Consider the following 17,312-nt stretch of genomic DNA (forward strand, 5'->3'; position numbering starts at 1 on the left):
GCTATGAAGACTATCAGTGATTCTTAGCAAAGAGAGATGCTCATTCATGCAAAAGACACCAATAAACACTATAGAAGTATTGAACTTGAATCTATTAAAATGATATAAAACTATTTGTACATTGCAGATTGTTTGATTAAAATAGGAGCTAAAAATGTAAAAATTATGAAAATGTAAAAAAAAAAAGGAAAAAAAAGGGCCTCTAGAAACAATAAGGTCATTTTTCACACTATACTGCTATATAAATAAACAGTAGCTTGTTACATTAGCATTAGAACAGTAGGCTAGCTACATTAAAAACTACATTATTTTGAATAACTGATTAGTATAATACCCATAGCTAATGGCACACTATAATAAAGTAATTTATTTAAACTATTCATTTATACCTATGCAAACTGATTATAGCATAGAGCTTTGGAGCGTCTATGAAATTGTTGCAGTTAATTGATGCAGGTTTCTCAATCAGTCATCACTGTACAAATGCCTGGGCAAACTCATTCATAGGAAAAAGATGAGCATACCCAGATAGACTGTACACAACAAATCACTGTGTTGTGCCGGGGTCACTTTGATAGATCACGCTTCACCTCTCTGGATCAAAACACAATTATTGGTGGGAATGAAATGTGAAATTTGTCATCCTATTATTTTCTCTTCCCTTTGGAGCTGTAAGGCAGAGAGAATGCTTCACAGTTATTTGTGGATCAAAGCCAGAGATGGTTGCCTGCTTTTTTTGGCACCTTTAAAGCCTTGATTTCACTCCAACTGCCCCGACCACCTGTTGAGGTGGCTGATTCATCTCCAAGGAAGTGACATTGATGAACCAGTGAGCCACTGCATAAGACTAAATACCGCTGCTCTGCACCACAGCACCATCAGCCTATTGGATACCAGGAGGCCAGAAGCAGTGTGCAGTGACTCACCCAATATTCTAAGCAATATATGGTTTTGTGAGTGGGAAGACTAATATCTGTGACTCACACACTAAATGCCTCTCACCTTTTGATTTTCCCATGGGTCCAATAATGTACATAGTCATCTCATATTGAAAAATACACCTGATCTTTACAGAACTGTCATTAAAGGAGCTGAAATTATATGGAACTTCTCGAAAATCGATAGCACACTGATTTTTGACCTTTATAACTATATTAGCTTTGTCTTGTATATTCAAATGTATATTATTAAACATTTTACATTTAAAATTTTGTACTTTAGGACAAGTATATTGGTGGTCCTTATATTCCACAAGTGCCAGAAAAATGCTCAGTGACAAGGCAAGAACAAACTGCTTATTCTGAAGCATGAGGCAATAACATATTCCCACAGCTGATGATGGCTAAAACATTGAGTCCCCCTTACTCACTGGTCATATCAAGCATGGCTAGATTTTCCTGGAAGATATGTGATGTGCTTAACAGCTGTAGCATCATTAGTATCATAAATCTGTCACTATTACATACAACACAAATGGTTTGAGAAGCAGTAATAATAATGGAGGAAACTTTAATTATACAAATATCTGCTCACGATGAAAGACCTCACATCACAGTTGACTAAATTTTTGAATCATATAAGATCATATAACATCTGAAATAAGAGGAATCTGAAATAAAACACACTTTTCTCACATAAGTCCTTTTTTTCTGTTGTTTGCAATCTCTTGCTGCTTTTCAAATGTAAAGTCATTCTGACACCACTCCTGGATGAAAAATCACTCTCAAAAAACAACTCGGTTTTATTCAGCTTTATTTTTTATCTTTAGCTTTATTAGTTTTTATGTTTTATCTTTAGGCAATCTTTTTTTATATTTTATATATTTTATAATGTCTTAGGTAAAATGCAACAAAAGCACTTCCTTTCCATATACTTTTTCTATTCCCTTCTGTTTCTCTTCAGTGAAGCATGTTAAAATTTTCAAAGTTTATCCCCATCATTCACTCCTCTACAGCTGTTATAGTCTGGTCTACATGCCATCTGGAGGAACCACTGGGCCTTTGAGACCTGTGAGAGTTGTTGAACGCACACAGACACACACACACAGAGCGAGAGAGAGAGAGAGAGAGAGAGAGAGAGAGAGAGAGAGAGAGAGAGAGAGAGAGAGAGAGAGAGAGAGAGAGAGAGAGAGAGAGAGAGGTGGAAGGTGGGGGTGGGGTGTTAGCTGTCAGACATGTTTATACAGCACACAGATACAGTTCAAGGTAAAAAAGAAATTCTACTGCTTGCAAAATTCCAATTTTACAAATTGTTTCTGTAAGTATTTACTTTTCTTTTAGGATTAAAGAGTTTGTTCTTCTCCAAACACATCTGAATACAATATGATAGATTTCATATTAGCTTGTCGGCTGGATCAGGTGTGCTTAAAGCAGGTGTAGCCTAATTAAAAATGCATAAGTTAGTTGTAATAAATAAATTAAATAAACAAGTGAACAAGGTTGAAATATATTTTCTATTGTGAGTTAAAATGGCACGTTCATGAATTAAAAAATTTACAATTAATAAATGCTTAAAATCAGGTGTAACTCTGTGTCCTTCTGTTGGACTGATGCTGACCGGCAATAGGCTGCTTCGAAGGATATTGTCAATCGCTTCTGGGCAGAGACTGACAGATAATTCTCTGGATAACGTAAACGTGGTTTAAGGTATCACCCAGATTTTATTTTTGCTCTTGTGTAAGTGAAACAACGGCCTCAAGCATCAAATCAGGCCTGTAACATTTGTGTTTTAAGTAATTTCGCTTGTATATTTGGTTATTTCGGTAACTGAGACAAGTAAAAACAATTAAGCCATTTTATGTGTAATTTGGTTAAACCTAACAGAGTGGAATGTAGTGAGTTTTGCTTAACACAAAAACTATTTCTTCTTTTGTTCTGTTCCGGTTTTTTCTTTTGGCTTTTGGTTCTCTGTCACTAAACTGAAATTTTCTATATACTAATGTTTAAATTTATATGGCCCAAGGACACTAATTGACCTCCTTGATATCCTAATGCACTATTTACTACATTCAATTGGATAAGAATGAACAAAACCAAGATTTGATTCACTTTGTTCAAGCATTAAGCTTTGGTGACAGACGAAATTACATAATTTGATGATTTTCATTTTGCTTTCATTCAAAGTAACTGGAGGTTCATTAAGGAAAAGGTACTCTGGTGGTCTTGGATTGGTTTTCTTTCTCTAACACAGCTTTTAAATCTAGTAACATTAGAGCCAAGGTAACTGGCATAGTTAGGACTAAGTATGGCAGAACAGGGGGAGTGGAAATGTCTACAGGTATATTAGCCAGGCAAAGCAGATGGAGGTAACCAATGACCTGAATGGCATAAATGTGACAGTACTCATAGCTACAGTGTAAGACATGAACCAGCACGGGCTTTCCTATGTACTGTAAGAAACGACCACAAAAATCACTGATCACAACGACTGTTTGCATGTTTCATCCTCGTATATTTGCTCTGGTTTACAGCACAAACCATGATTGTGTGTGTGTGTGTGTGTGTGTGTGTGTGTGTGTGTGTGTGTGTGTGTGTGTGTGTGTGTGTGTGTGTGTGTGTGTGTGTGTGTGTGTGTGTGTGTGTGTGTGTGTGTGATTTAAAAGCACAGGGAGTGCTCTCCATTTGTACCACCCACCTTAGGACACTAGATGCACCTTTTGGGCTCTTGATTACTTTTGGGCTCTTGTAGGGCACAAACAAGGTGAATTAAGAATTCATTTGGAATTTGCTGTTACTAGAAGATGGTGGAGGAACAATAAGATAAAGCTAATTAGTGATAAGAAATCCTGCAATGCATAACGGTTTTGTACAGCTAAAATTATTTCTGTTGTTGGCCAGGAAAAAAGACCTTGAGTGAAAAGATTGTTACAAATTTTACATTTGCCTTTTACTGAAGAATCTTATTTATTTCTTTGCCGAGATGCAGTTCAATGGCACAGTGTCGATTATGCAGGTGCAGTGTAACTCGGTGGCAGAAGACAAATTGAGATGCCAACAACTAGCCTTTATCTCAACAGCCTGCTTCTGCAGCACAACCTGCAAAACAAAGCTAAAGCATAGCAATAAGCATGCAACCAGAACACCTGACCCGAATGTAAAGCAAAGCCAGTGTGCATTTAACAGCAAGACAACATATTATTTTCAGGCCACTCGCACACTGTGCCTTAGAGCCACTCAGAAAATGGACGGGATCTTGTCTCCTCTTTCCTTCAGAACACTGATTGGAAGCAATGAGTAGTTTACATAAGAATGAATTGTGCTGCAGAAGAGAATACACTCATGAGTGCTCTCACTCACAACGGAGAGTGGGTTTTTATGGACGCTAACAACCAATGACCGGTCATTAATTAAGCCATTAAATAATTAATTATAAAATTATACAACTACAATTAAAAAGCTTCAGTCAACAAGGGGGGTTGATGAGGACTCTTGCAAATTACCTTTTTCTGACTCTGCAGTCATGCTGTTTTCATGCTTGTTCTGTTTTCAATGGAAAAAACAATGCTTCACCAAGGAAAAATTTAAATTAAAATAAATACTGTTAAACAGACAGACACAGATGGATAGATGGATGGATGGAGTACTTTGGACCTTTTAATTCTTTAGGTTCCAATGTATTACCAACAGTTTGTTCCCTCTGTTTCTTTGGCTGGGCCAGTGGGATTATTGGGATTTTAAAATATTGGTTTACAGGAATCAATATCTAAGATCAAAAATCTGCTAACCAGTACTTACTTATACATATATATTTCTATTTGCCTGCTGGTTACTTGAATTGAATGGGTTTAAACCTCAGTAACAGTAATATCTTTATTATCAAGTAAATAACGTTACCTTGAGGCTAAGATGAAAAGTTCCATACTACTACTACTACTACTACTACTACTACTACTACTACTACTAATAATAATAATAATAATAATAATAATAATAATAATAATAGAAATGAGCACTATGGTTTCAATAACAGTTTAGTAATAAGATTACTAATATTTAAAATGTTGTATTATGTGTTAAAGTAAAATAAATCTATATTGAGGTTGACTGGTTATTTTAGACTTAAAGTGGTCCCTGAGTGCAAAAAAAAAAAAAAAAAGAGTTTGAGATTTGAATCACTGTCACATCTGTCAATCACTGCAAGTGTTTTCATCTGTTTTCAAGTGTTTTCAGTTTTGACTGGTAGGAAACATGGTCACAAAGTTACAAAAGAAGTATATATTCTGTAGTTTATACAGAACATATTCTGTAGTTTAATCCCTGACTATCTATTTCTAAGTTTTACAGGTTAAACCCAGGAACATTCTTCTTGATATCCTGAAAGAAAAACTGAATGCATTGTTTGCATACCCAATTTAATGTCTGAAAGATGGAGACAAGAAGAGGATGCTTATGTCAGCTAACGCCTGCTAAAGCCATTGAGACATTGAACTTTTTGGACACATTCAGTGTCTCAGCCTTGCAAATGAGGCAGAATACATTTGTCTTTTCCTTGACAGGAGCCAATCTGGTCTGACAAGTTAATGGCATTATGAAGCCCAGCTAACGTGGCAGCTCAACTGCAGCCAAATATCAAGATGACAGACACTTGTTCCATCCGGGTTTCCAAAAGGAATTATCTGTCAACAAGATCATAAAATTGCTGCATATTTTGACAATTCTCATACAAAAAAATTACCCCAAGTATGATTAGTTCAGTTAGTGAGAAAACATGGTTGCAACGAGAGAACATTTTTCTAACTGTGACACTGCTTCTCTCTGGTGGTAAGATTAGGGTGATGCACATTAAGACATTGAGCTGATTTAGAAATAGAAAGCTTTTATTGTCATTGTATAGCTCTGCATATTAACTTGGACTGCTGCTCCTGTTAGTGTCAAGCCAGTAACAGACACATTAACAATATATGAAACATACAATACATACAGACACATACAATAATATGAAAAAACTAAATTTACATAGAGTGAAAATGATTTGGAGTATAAATGGTTGCAAGGTTGTTCATCTGCTGTGACCTTTTCATGCTACACAACGTAGTTAGTGAAATAAGTCTCTGTGTGCATGTAAATATAGATAAAGACTGAAGTTCAGTCTTTCAGTTCATGTTTCAGTTCAGTGTAGTTAGTGAAGACTCAGGCTAAATTAGCTGTCACTTTTGCCTCCATAAACGTATGAACTCCATTTAATTTGAAAAAAGTTTCAATGTCATGTGTCACTGATACATTTGTAAGGAAACTATATAACATTAGTCACCTCCATTGTTTTTTGATAATAGCAGTGTTCCTGGGCATTGATTGTTTTGTTGTGTGTTGTGTTGTGTATAATTTCTTGCCAAGCTTCCTTCAATTCTTTCCAAAAGCTGTGCTTCATTGGATGACCTTCATGACTTATCATAACTCATGTTTAGAATTTTCCAAAGGATTTTCATGGGATGAAGGTCAGAGGACTGAGGAGGCTGCTTGTGGACCTCAAAATGCTGAGTAGCAAGAAACGTATCAAAACTTTCCCCTTGTCTTTTACAAACTTACCTGACACCATCCAATGCAAGCATGTTTGACTCGTCAGACCACAGAACATGACTCCAGTCTTCCAGAATGATATCTGTATTTTCTTGGGCAACGATGAGCCGTTTTTTTTTTGCGGTGGACCGAATAAATGGTTTCTTTACTGCTACGCAACCTCTTAACCGAACCCTTTGTACAGTAGCTGTCGTCTTGCAGATGTAAGATTTGCAGATCTTTAAGATGCAACTGAAGGTTCCTGACCACTGGACGACTTATACAGGACCTTTCAAAACACTTGCTAGTCTTCCTTAGTCGGCCACATTGCTTTCTGTTCTGCTCAGTACCTGTCTCACGGTGCTTTGCAGTAATTCTCCGGACCGTGCGACAGTTCAAATCCAGCACACAAGCAATGCCAGCTGACCAGATTTAACTAGTTTAACAAGATCCTCTTAGGTTCTTGTTAGGATATCTCCTTCCTCTTGGTCATTTTCATCAAAATATACAAAACATCTTATAACACAGCCCACAACATATTTGACACCCCTGTAGCAATTATAGGCTATTTTCAATAATTAATGCAGGCTTTGTACTTCAGTGGCCAATTTTGATATCTGCACAATTTCACATGTTTCTGTCATGACAAATAAAATAGTTGAAAGTAAGAAGCGTGTGAATTAAGTTTAAGCACAACCACATAACATGCATACAAAGGTTTGATAAATCTTAATTATATTCTTAAATAAAGTTTTTGTTTTTTTTTGCTTACGTCAGACATCACTTTTGAACGCCACTGTGTATATATTTTGGCTGGATACGTTCACTTATATATACTTTTGAAATGTTATTATTATAAATTTTCAATTAAAGTATTTTGTTCATCCCATGTGAAGACATACAAAATGTAGGTAGGGTAGTGTATTTTAACTTTTAATTGTCTAATTGCGTTTAATTCTTTGGCAGAAAGCGCTCTGCTTGTGTGGAAACTCCAGGGTTTCTGCACTAAGGAAGATGGGGGAATAATATAGAACAGACTTGTCAGGTAAATCTCACTTGATACACATACAGTAGATGTGCCATGACTGCTATAGCAGCAGCAACATACAGTACTATTTAGATACAGTTATTTTATAGATTTAACAAAGAGCTATCTAAATACAAGAAATCCTGGAGACAAGTGTCCTGTAATCAAGTTTATTTTGCATAAAATAAAGGTCATAACAATTAAAAGCATGTTAAAACAACATTGTATACTGTGTGAACACTCACGTTGGTCATAAACCTTTAACAATACTTTCTATATTGTTAACATGAGAATTAAACAAAGAAATAACGAATAGAAGATCCTTCTAGAAATCTAGGGTAATGGATAAATAATATATATTGCTGTAGTATAAATATATGGAATGCATAAAGCTACAACTCCAGTCGTTCTGAACATCCTGATTGTACATCGCAGCTGCACGGTATTTGCCCTGAATGTAACAATCAGATTAACAAGGATATCATGGATTATCTCCTGCAGAGGGAGAGGCTCAGTACACATTTTTTGGTTTGCTTTGGCATATTGGTGTAAAAGAGCTAATCACACTAAAATACAGCCTGTTTGTGTTGCTAACTCATTACTGTGTGCGCTCAAGGCACACAAACTGCTTAAGTCTTACACATAATAGGCTGGTACTTGGCCGTTGTCAAACATGTTCTGATAAAAGAAATGTTTTCAATTCAGTAGAAGTAAAAAGAACAGCTTACAAAAAAAAAAATTAAATAAAAAAAATCACTTTCAAGTCATTAAAAATGCCTAAATTCTGTGAATCAGCTCGACATGTTTATACAATCTGGTAAGATTAATTTGAGAAACAATCAATAGCTTTGCATACATGTATAGAAAAATCTTTTTAAGACATTTTCTTGTCTTCATTTTCTTTGATAAGCAAAATGGAAGTCAAAACCTCTACAGACACATGACTTAATACAAGGTCACTAACTGTTCTTGTATTCATCTTAAACCCAGACAATACAAAACAAATCAGTAATCAACTTCGTAACAGCTACAACACTTCATCTTTGTGTTAATAATGCTTCTGAAAATATTCAGAATTTTTTAAATATAACAAACAAGCACTGAATACAAAATGCACATCAAGATAAATCCCTTCTATCATTTAATGTAGGTTAGGACTTGAAATAGCCAAAGATGATACAAAAATAATCTGTTTAAATTATTCCAGTAAGGCACATGGGGTTGGCGGGACAGTGTAGTAAAGGTGTAGCGTTTCATCAGCAACCAGTTTCACATTCACCGTTCCGTAACTGACAGCTTTGGGCGTAACGGACAGCATCGCTGAGTGTGTGAAAAATGATTGGTGAGCTCTTGAGGTCATAATAACCCCCTCTGTGGAGGGAATCGATCACTGACGTGCTGCATTGAGCTAATAACAAATGCACGGAAAGTTCCTTGTAATCCTTACACACCTCCTTCAGAGCATTAACTCCTTCTGTATCCAGAAATAACACAGCGCTGCAGTCTAGGATCACTGTGTGAAAAGAATCGAGGAAAATATCTGTAGGCACTTCAGAGTCTTCCTTCCTCTTCATGCGTTTCTCCAGCTTCTTGCGCCTGGCTTTCTCTTTCTGCGGGTCCAGACCTACGCTGCGATACAGAGACTTCTTAAACAGAGTCTGGTTGGCATAGTAAATGGGAGCTTCGTAACGAAACACAGTGACCCCGGGCTGCTTGTGGAGGTTTTTGTATGATTCCATGTCCTTGAAGAGGTCACGATGCCCTGCCTGGCCCAGCTCGAGCATCCGGGCACATTGGGTGCGGCCTAGCACACAGAATGCAGACACTAGGACGCCTACCAGCAGGCCAAGCTCGGTGTTAACCAGCGCTGATGTAGCCATGGTGACCATCCAAATGGCAGCGTCTATGCGGTTCACGCGCCACATTCTTGGAACATCTTGAAACTTCCGCAAGGCACCACGCAGGTTCACCACAATGATAACTGCTAGCACACATCTGAAAAACAAGAAAGGAGATGGTCAAGACATCTAAGAATGCTAAACCTGAAACTTAATAAAGACCATAAGAACTTCCTGTTCAGAAGAACAGGCTGCAGCGGTTTAAAACAAAAAACATGCTTTTAATAACCATGCAGCTTTTTACACTTTAAACAAGAAGGAGCTGGTATAAGAGAGATGCTTTAGCTTCCCAGTATGTGACAATGTTTAATCACTAGTGAGTTTGGACGAAAAGCTGCAAAATATGAATACAGTAAAATGGTACCAATACCACTGTCTAAACCATACCTCTGTGTTCATCTCTGAAACAACGTGAAAACAGAAAACTAATAAGCACACACACAAAAACACACACGCACACACAAACGCACACACCTTCATTTATACCTTTCTGCTTGGATTCAGTCTGGGGGGAAAAAAAATCACCATGGTGACCGGGAAGTTCATAATCAGAAATGGAGAACATGTCTAGTTATAGAGAGCAGTGCAATCTAACAGCAGACTAGGAAAAGGCCCATGCTTCAGACACTCGAGAGCTCTGAATGTTTAACTTTTTCATTCATGTTTTTGCTGTTGTATTTTGTTGAGCCAAACATATGGATCACACAGACACTATGCAAACAAAGGGTCATTGTTAAATTTCATTTGTTGTACATTAATAATGTTGCATGTTTTAATTAAAAGGAATTTATTTTAACTAAGGCACATATTCAGACAATGATTATTTTTGTTTAGCGTTACAGCCCTAATGTTTACAATTTACAGAGCATTCTGTGGACTGTTCTATCGGCTTTGTGTTTTATATTCATAGCTCCTCTGTATGTCTATGTACTGACACAAAAGAATGAGTGGATGTGTTTGTGTGGGTTTTGTGTTTGTAGATGAAAAGCATCCTGCACTTCTTGCCTTTTGCCACTTGTTGCTTTAATGCATATAATTTTCTTCTCTCCTAGGCTGAGATTACACTGCAGTACAAATATACTCACTTCTGTAGCGAGTGGAACAGAGGAGCAATGACAAGGAGCACCAGCAGTAGCACGAGAGCAGTAACCAGGCCTGAGAGCTGAGTCTGGCAGCCAGTGGACTCCTTCACCAGAGTTTTGGTCAGGGCGGCACTAGTGGTGAAGCAACGAAAGAACGATGGAAAGATATTGCAGAACCCGATGGCATACATCTCCTGATTGGCATCCACCTTGTAGCCGTGCTTCTGAGCAAACATTTCGGACAGAGACACGGTGATGGCAAAGCCTACAATGGCTATTGAGAAGGCATCGATTGCTATGTTGGGTATGAGATCCCAGGCTGGGAGCTGTGGAGGCATGAAGCCTGTGGGAATAGCCCCAGATACCTCAGATCCATACTTCTCCTGGAAATGACCGAAGTGGGAAGCCAGTGTGGCAATAATGACCACAAACAGCTCGAAGGGAATTGGTGCCTTGAGTTTGGATTTAAAACGGTCGTTCAGCTCTTTGGTTGGGACCAGAATGAGCAGGCATAGGATGCTGGTGATGAGATCGCAAATGTTGGTTTGGCCCAGGTTCTCAAAGAGCTTGATCCAGGTTTTGATCAGCGAGCCCCAGCCTTGGGCACGAGGCAGCTTCAGGCCCAGCAGGTACTTTAGTTGTGAGGTGAGGATGGTTAGAGAGGCACCAGTGGCAAAGCCACTTAGCAGAGAGTCAGAAAGGAAGACGGAAACAAAGCCAACCTGGAGAAGACCCATTAATACCTGAAAGAAAATGAAACACTTAGGATTTGTGTGTTGTGATCAAACAGAATTTCAGAAATGCTATTTTTTAAACAGAAAAAAAAACTACAAAAATATATCTGACTTGTTTGTTATCCTACTACCAGCTGCATTAAGCATATAAAGCAAAAAATGTGGTCTGACTGACTATTAATACAGAGCATATTAATTACTGGATGTTAGACAATTGTTCTACAATCAGGAATGTGAACAGATCTGGAACAGTGCCAAAAAAATGAGCAAAATACAGTGCTAGGTTTTACAGTATATGTCTTCATGTACAACGATAAAACACCACAGATCATAGAAATATTAGCCAAAGCGAACCGTTTCTGCAACGTAAGCAAAAAATCAGAAGAGTATAAGAAAAGAATAAGACTATGGCTACATAAAGTCACCTATCCCATGGTTTCAAGTAAACGTTTTTTTTTTCTTCTTTTTTTTAAACCTAGTTCGTCATACATATGATTTTTAATTATTGCTTTAATTAGTGATTTGAGTTGCTGGGTTTTAACTGTGTTAATTAGACTTCTGGGCCATTGAGCATTCACATGCTTGGTGGTCAAACTAATTAATGAATGATTCGTACAACGCTGTGACGATATTAATTTTATCAACCAGCAATCAATGCTTACTATATATAGACACTCGCTCTCCTCTAACAACTCTCTCGCTCTCATAAACATATCATAGAACACATCCCCATGGGAAACTCTAACATGTAATTTTACATTACCCACTCAGAAATTTAAGAGATATAATTTAGATATTATTAATACCAACTCCACCTATACAAGTCACTTCGTATACACTTTATATGATAACGCATCTCAGGATGATTTAAACAGCTTACATTATCAGGAATACTCCTGTATATGGTGTTTGATGTGTACAGTTTAAAATCTAGTGTAGTTTAGTGTTTACTTTACATTCTACAGTTTAGTCTACTGACTTATCTGTATTTAATTGTTTAGTGAACTCTGTATCTTTGTAGTTTAATGTTTATTGTTCATAGTTTGCTGCACATTTGCAGTTTTTTGTTGCAGTATATTGAATATTAGCTGTGTATCTTGTTAATCTGTTTGGATTGTTGACAATTTGACAAGATCCTTGATTTTAATTTGTCCATCAATGTTGTTGAACTAGTTCCAAAGATAAGTCTGTAGACTCCAACATGTTCTGAAGCAGGTTTAATCTGTGTTAACAAAATTAGCTGAGTCATGTAGACAAAATCATAGCTAGCATGACTTTGTATGTCATAGCCACATCCTAGGTATAAGATTTTTATGTATGTATGTATTCATTTATTTTTTTTTAATTCTTATTTCCTCTTATTATTAAAATTATATATATATTATTTTTTTCTCTTCTGTTTCTATACTTCTGTAAAGCTGCTTTGAGACAATGTGAATTGTTATTGACAGGAAAAGGAAAAGTATAAACAGGAAAAGTTCTCACGCCCTTATTGTTATTATATACTATTACGATTTATTAATTACTATTAACTGCAGTGAAGGCATTTAAATGAATATAATTGTGTCTGTCATGGGTTTCATTTGTGTTCTTTTTTGTAGGATCAATTCAGGAGCAGATTAGTGTAAATACCTAAAGTGTGTTAGTCTCTTCTTTGCATACAGATTTTTCATTTGGCAATTGGATATTAAGACATAATGAGATTACCGAAAGACATCACAATGGCATTAGAGTGACATTTTATTTAAGCACAATTCTATTAATTAGAGGACTTTGAGATAACTAGAAAAAGGCTTAATGTATTATCTTGTTGCCACATTAAACTATAAGGGGCACATATTATTGCACTGTGATGATGAAATAATAAAAAACGCTTTTTGTGATTTTTTTGACCCAACATCCATCATCTTGTTTGATTTTAAGCCTGCCTGCTCTTTCCAGCCAACATACTGATCTTAGAAGTTATCTCGGACATCTTAATCTGTTTATACCCATCAAGTTAATCTTGAGAAAGAACCAAATTAAACAATCTGATATACATCTCACCCCCTCCCCCCAAGCTGGATTATTTTTTAGGAGACTGAATATAAGCACCTACCTGGTATACTCCTGCAGTAAAGGTCACAGTGGAGCCTACAACAATAGCGTAGCAGCTACGGTCACAGTGCAGAATCGTGCTGTTTCCTGGGCTGGTGAGGTTTCCTGACTGGTCGCTGAGATATCCAGCCAGTGCCAGCTCCCTATCCACCACCTGGCCCACTAACAAGCACAACACCCCGAAGATACCCACAGAAATGTGCCTGGATGTGCCAAGCAGAGTGTAGATAATGCAGGAAAAGAACGATGTGTAGAGTCCGTAGATTGGATCCTGCCCTGCCAGCAGCGAGTAGGCGATGGACTGGGGAACCAGCAGGATGCCTACAATCAGGCCTGACATCAAGTCACCCAGGAGCCATTCTTTGATCTGATATTTTGGCAGCCATTTTAAGATGGGTATAGAGTCTAAGAGCAGGTTTTTTGCTCGATCTGTGCTGCAGATACATTGCTTTTTCAGTTTTTGGCTCAGCACCACCCTCAGAGGTTGGTCCACTCTCTCATATTCCTCCAGGATGAATGGAGTCTGAATAACATTTTCAGAGTCAGCTTCTGCTGCAGCCCGGTCTGCCTCATGGTCTGCCTCAGCACCTTGCATTGTGTAGTGACCCAGAGCTCTCCCTTAGAGGAAAATACAGTAGGATTTTATTAGAGCAATCACAAACCGTGCTGCTTGGCTTGCAAATGTTTAATATATCACAACGACAAATTAAGTTGCAGTACATGTCAACCTGGGGGAATGGAACATGTGATATGGCCTTTTAATGTGAAGCCAAGAACATTAAACAGGGCAGGCAGGGACAGTCAATATTTGCTTCATGGCGCCAAATCACCCATCAAGCTTTATCTCCCAAGATGACATAAAATGACATTGCAAAGCCAGAAACACTTTTTTCCTTCAGATTTTTGTTTTAGTAAATAAAAAAATAAAAATCAATAATGTTAAAAAGTAAGACATGTTGCATTTACATGAAATGTGTTAAGTACAATTATGAATTCCCCAGAGAATAAACACTCACTGACCACTTTATTATGAGCATACTGCTCATTCATTTGAGCAGCTCAATGCATAAATAGATGTACATGCATGTCAGGAGCTTCAGTTAATGTTAATAATAGAATGAAGAATTGGGATCTTAGTAATCTTACTGACATGGTTGTTGGTAACGTTTAGAAATTGCTGATTATCTTGATATTTGAATACAAGTCTTTAAAGTGCAAAAAAAATCATTGCAGGAAGTGATGAGAGCAGAATGGACAGACTGACCATTTTTGAGAAGCTTTTTATCACTTCAGCTTCTGTCTCAAGGTTTGTTATGCATTCTGAGATGCTTTTCTGCTCACCACAGTTGTATAAAATGTTTACTTATTTATTCTGCAATGTCTTTCAGTTTTAAAGTCTTTTTGGGTAAATGCTTAAACAATTTAATCCAATTACAGTGATGAAAAACTGACAGTATGGTTTAGATTAAGGGTCTAACTCTGATACTGCTGTGTTCAGTAACTAAGAACCATATAACCAATTCTCAATAAGGCAAAAAGCTAACACTGCATGCAGGAACTACCAAGCAGTCGAGGGCATAATAAGCATAGTAATCTTGACCTAAGCATCATTAATTACAAATTAATGATGCGAGTAAGCTCCCACAAATTTCTTGCAGATTCTGACAGCACCACTCCCTTATAAAACAAACCACCTTCTGTAAATAATGTGGGGCATGGCTACATGGAAGATTTCCCATTGCATAATTTCTGCACTTTTTTTAACAGACATGTAGAGCTAATCCTTGAACTGAGCCACAGAAGTGAGTACACCCGGTACACAAACAGATAAATATTTTATGTTTTCACGTGACAACACTGAAGAGATTTCACTTTGCTACAAAAGTATAAAAGTGTAAAGTAGTGAGTGTACAGCTTGTATAACAGGGTAAATTTTTGGTCTCCTCAAAATAACTCAACACACAGCCATTAATGTCTAAACCGCTGGCTACAAAAGTGAGTACACCCCTAAGTGAAAATGTCCAAATTGGGCCCAATTAGCCATTTTCTCTCCCCGGTGTCGTGTGACTCGTTAGTGTTACATGGTCTCAGGTGTGAATGGGGAGAAGGTGTGTTAAATTTGGTGTTATCGCACTCACTCTCACACTGGTCACTGGAACTGGTTTGAGGTCAGCCTATCAGTGCTCAGACCAAACACCGCATCAAATTGGTCTGCATGGCTGTTGTCCCAGAAGGAAACCTCTTCTAAAGATGATGCACAAGAAAGCCTGCAAACAGTTTGCTGAACACAAGCAGTCTAAGGACAAGGATTACTGGAACTGGATTATTGTCTGATGAGGCCAAGATAAACTTACTTGACTCATAAGGTGCCAAGTGTGTGTGGTGGCAACCAGGTGAGGAGTACAAAGACAGAGGCAAGTGTGTCTTACCTACAATCAAGCATGGTGGTGGGCGCGTCATGGTCTGGGGCCGCATGAGTGCTGCCGGCACTGGGGAGTTACAGTTCATTGAGGAAACCATGAATGCCAACATGTACTGTCCCATACTTTTAGCAGAACGTGATTATCTCCATTCTGAGACTGGGCCGCAGGGTGTGGTATTCCAACACGAATACGACCCCAAGCACACTTCCAAGACAACAACTGCCTTGCTAAAGAAGCTGAGGGTAAAGGTGATGGACTGGCCAAGCATGTCTCCAGACCTAAACCCTGTTGAGCATCTGTGGGGCATCCTCAAACGTTAGGTGGAGGAGTGCAACATCTACATCCACCAGCTCCGTGAAGCCGTAACGGAGGAGTGGAAGAGGAACTCCAGTAGCAACCTATGATACTCTGGTTATCTTCATGTCCAAGAGGGTTAATACTGTAATTCTGCCCCTAACCCTGATCTAAATTTTCTCTACATCATCACAAACAGTTATCAAGGTATCTCAGCTCTGTGCTGACTAGACATACACTTCACAATAAGACACAATAAGATTTGCACTCAGATATAATGTAGATAGAGGTCTTTTATAGAGACTTCTAAAGGATTAGCTCCTTTTTTTTAACTCTGCATTATTTTTTTTAGTGTAAACATAATGTAAACAAACTCACTAATATCAATAGAAATCCCATTAAAGTTTAAATGACCCAAATAACACCCACAACACTGCTTATTTTTCTTCAACACTTTACACCTTTATACGTTCTTAAACTTAAACGTCTTTAAAAGGTGCCACGCAGGCAGTGTATGTATGTATGAATGGGTCATTGATTAAAACTTTGCAACGTGTAACATCAGGTCACGTGTATTATACAAGGCTCACAAACAATTAAGCAGAAATATCAAGTTTAATATGTTACTCACCTCGTAAAGTTTACACACTTATTCATATCTTATCATGTCCACCGGATGACGTGATTACGCTTTGCAGACTGTACTGTAGGAAAATAGCGACAGAGTTCACCAACGAGATCCGAAGCCATCGCGGATCACCAGTGTCACGTGTCGTGACGTGAGCAGATTATAGAACCCGGAAGAGGAGCAGCGTAGTGGGAAGAAAGCGGTTATAAACTTTGACGTTATAAGCGTTTTATTCTTGAAACATAATCACAGAGACAATACAGAGATGATTATTGTTTCTGTTGTTACTTTTATTTATCATACTACTCTTATATAATAATATTAAGAATAAGAATAATAAGTAGTAACAGCAACAATATTAATAACAGTAGTAATCATTATTAATCATTTAATAATAATATTAGTTCTGATTTGTATGACTATAATTTATATTAGTAATGCTGTTAATGGTAGTTGTTGAGGCTTCATGGAATAATAACAGTTTTAATATTAAAACTACTACTACTAATACTAATACTTCTACTACTATGACTACTACTACTACTAATAATAATAATAGTTTTAATTGATTTGTTTGACTATAGTTCATATTAGTAATGTTGTTAGTGGTAGTTGTTGAGGCATTACTGCACTAC

The 17,312-nt window shown here is 37.4% G+C and overlaps 1 protein-coding gene across 3 annotated transcripts; it reads right to left on the reverse strand.

Moving 5' to 3' along the window:
* Positions 1 to 7,677: 7,677 nt before the first annotated feature.
* Positions 7,678 to 16,837, reverse strand: slc26a2 (solute carrier family 26 member 2). Of its 3 annotated transcripts, none has more exons than XM_047802604.1 (5): positions 16,681 to 16,837; positions 15,477 to 15,821; positions 13,334 to 13,950; positions 10,505 to 11,244; positions 7,678 to 9,516 (listed from the first exon to the last, which is right to left on the reverse strand). In XM_047802604.1, exons 3-5 carry the CDS (start codon positions 13,925 to 13,927, stop codon positions 8,778 to 8,780), a joined length of 2,073 nt encoding a protein of 690 aa, XP_047658560.1. In that variant the 5' UTR covers positions 13,928 to 13,950; positions 15,477 to 15,821; positions 16,681 to 16,837; the 3' UTR covers positions 7,678 to 8,777. The 3 variants fall into 3 exon arrangements, with proteins under 3 accessions (XP_047658560.1, XP_047658559.1, XP_026991932.2); XM_047802603.1 differs by having other exon boundaries at positions 15,471 to 15,821; XM_027136131.2 differs by lacking the exon at positions 15,477 to 15,821 and having other exon boundaries at positions 16,681 to 16,836.
* Positions 16,838 to 17,312: the final 475 nt, after the last annotated feature.

Source organism: Tachysurus fulvidraco, chromosome 17, assembly GCF_022655615.1.
Source record: "Tachysurus fulvidraco isolate hzauxx_2018 chromosome 17, HZAU_PFXX_2.0, whole genome shotgun sequence".
Taxonomy (NCBI): domain Eukaryota; kingdom Metazoa; phylum Chordata; class Actinopteri; order Siluriformes; family Bagridae; genus Tachysurus; species Tachysurus fulvidraco.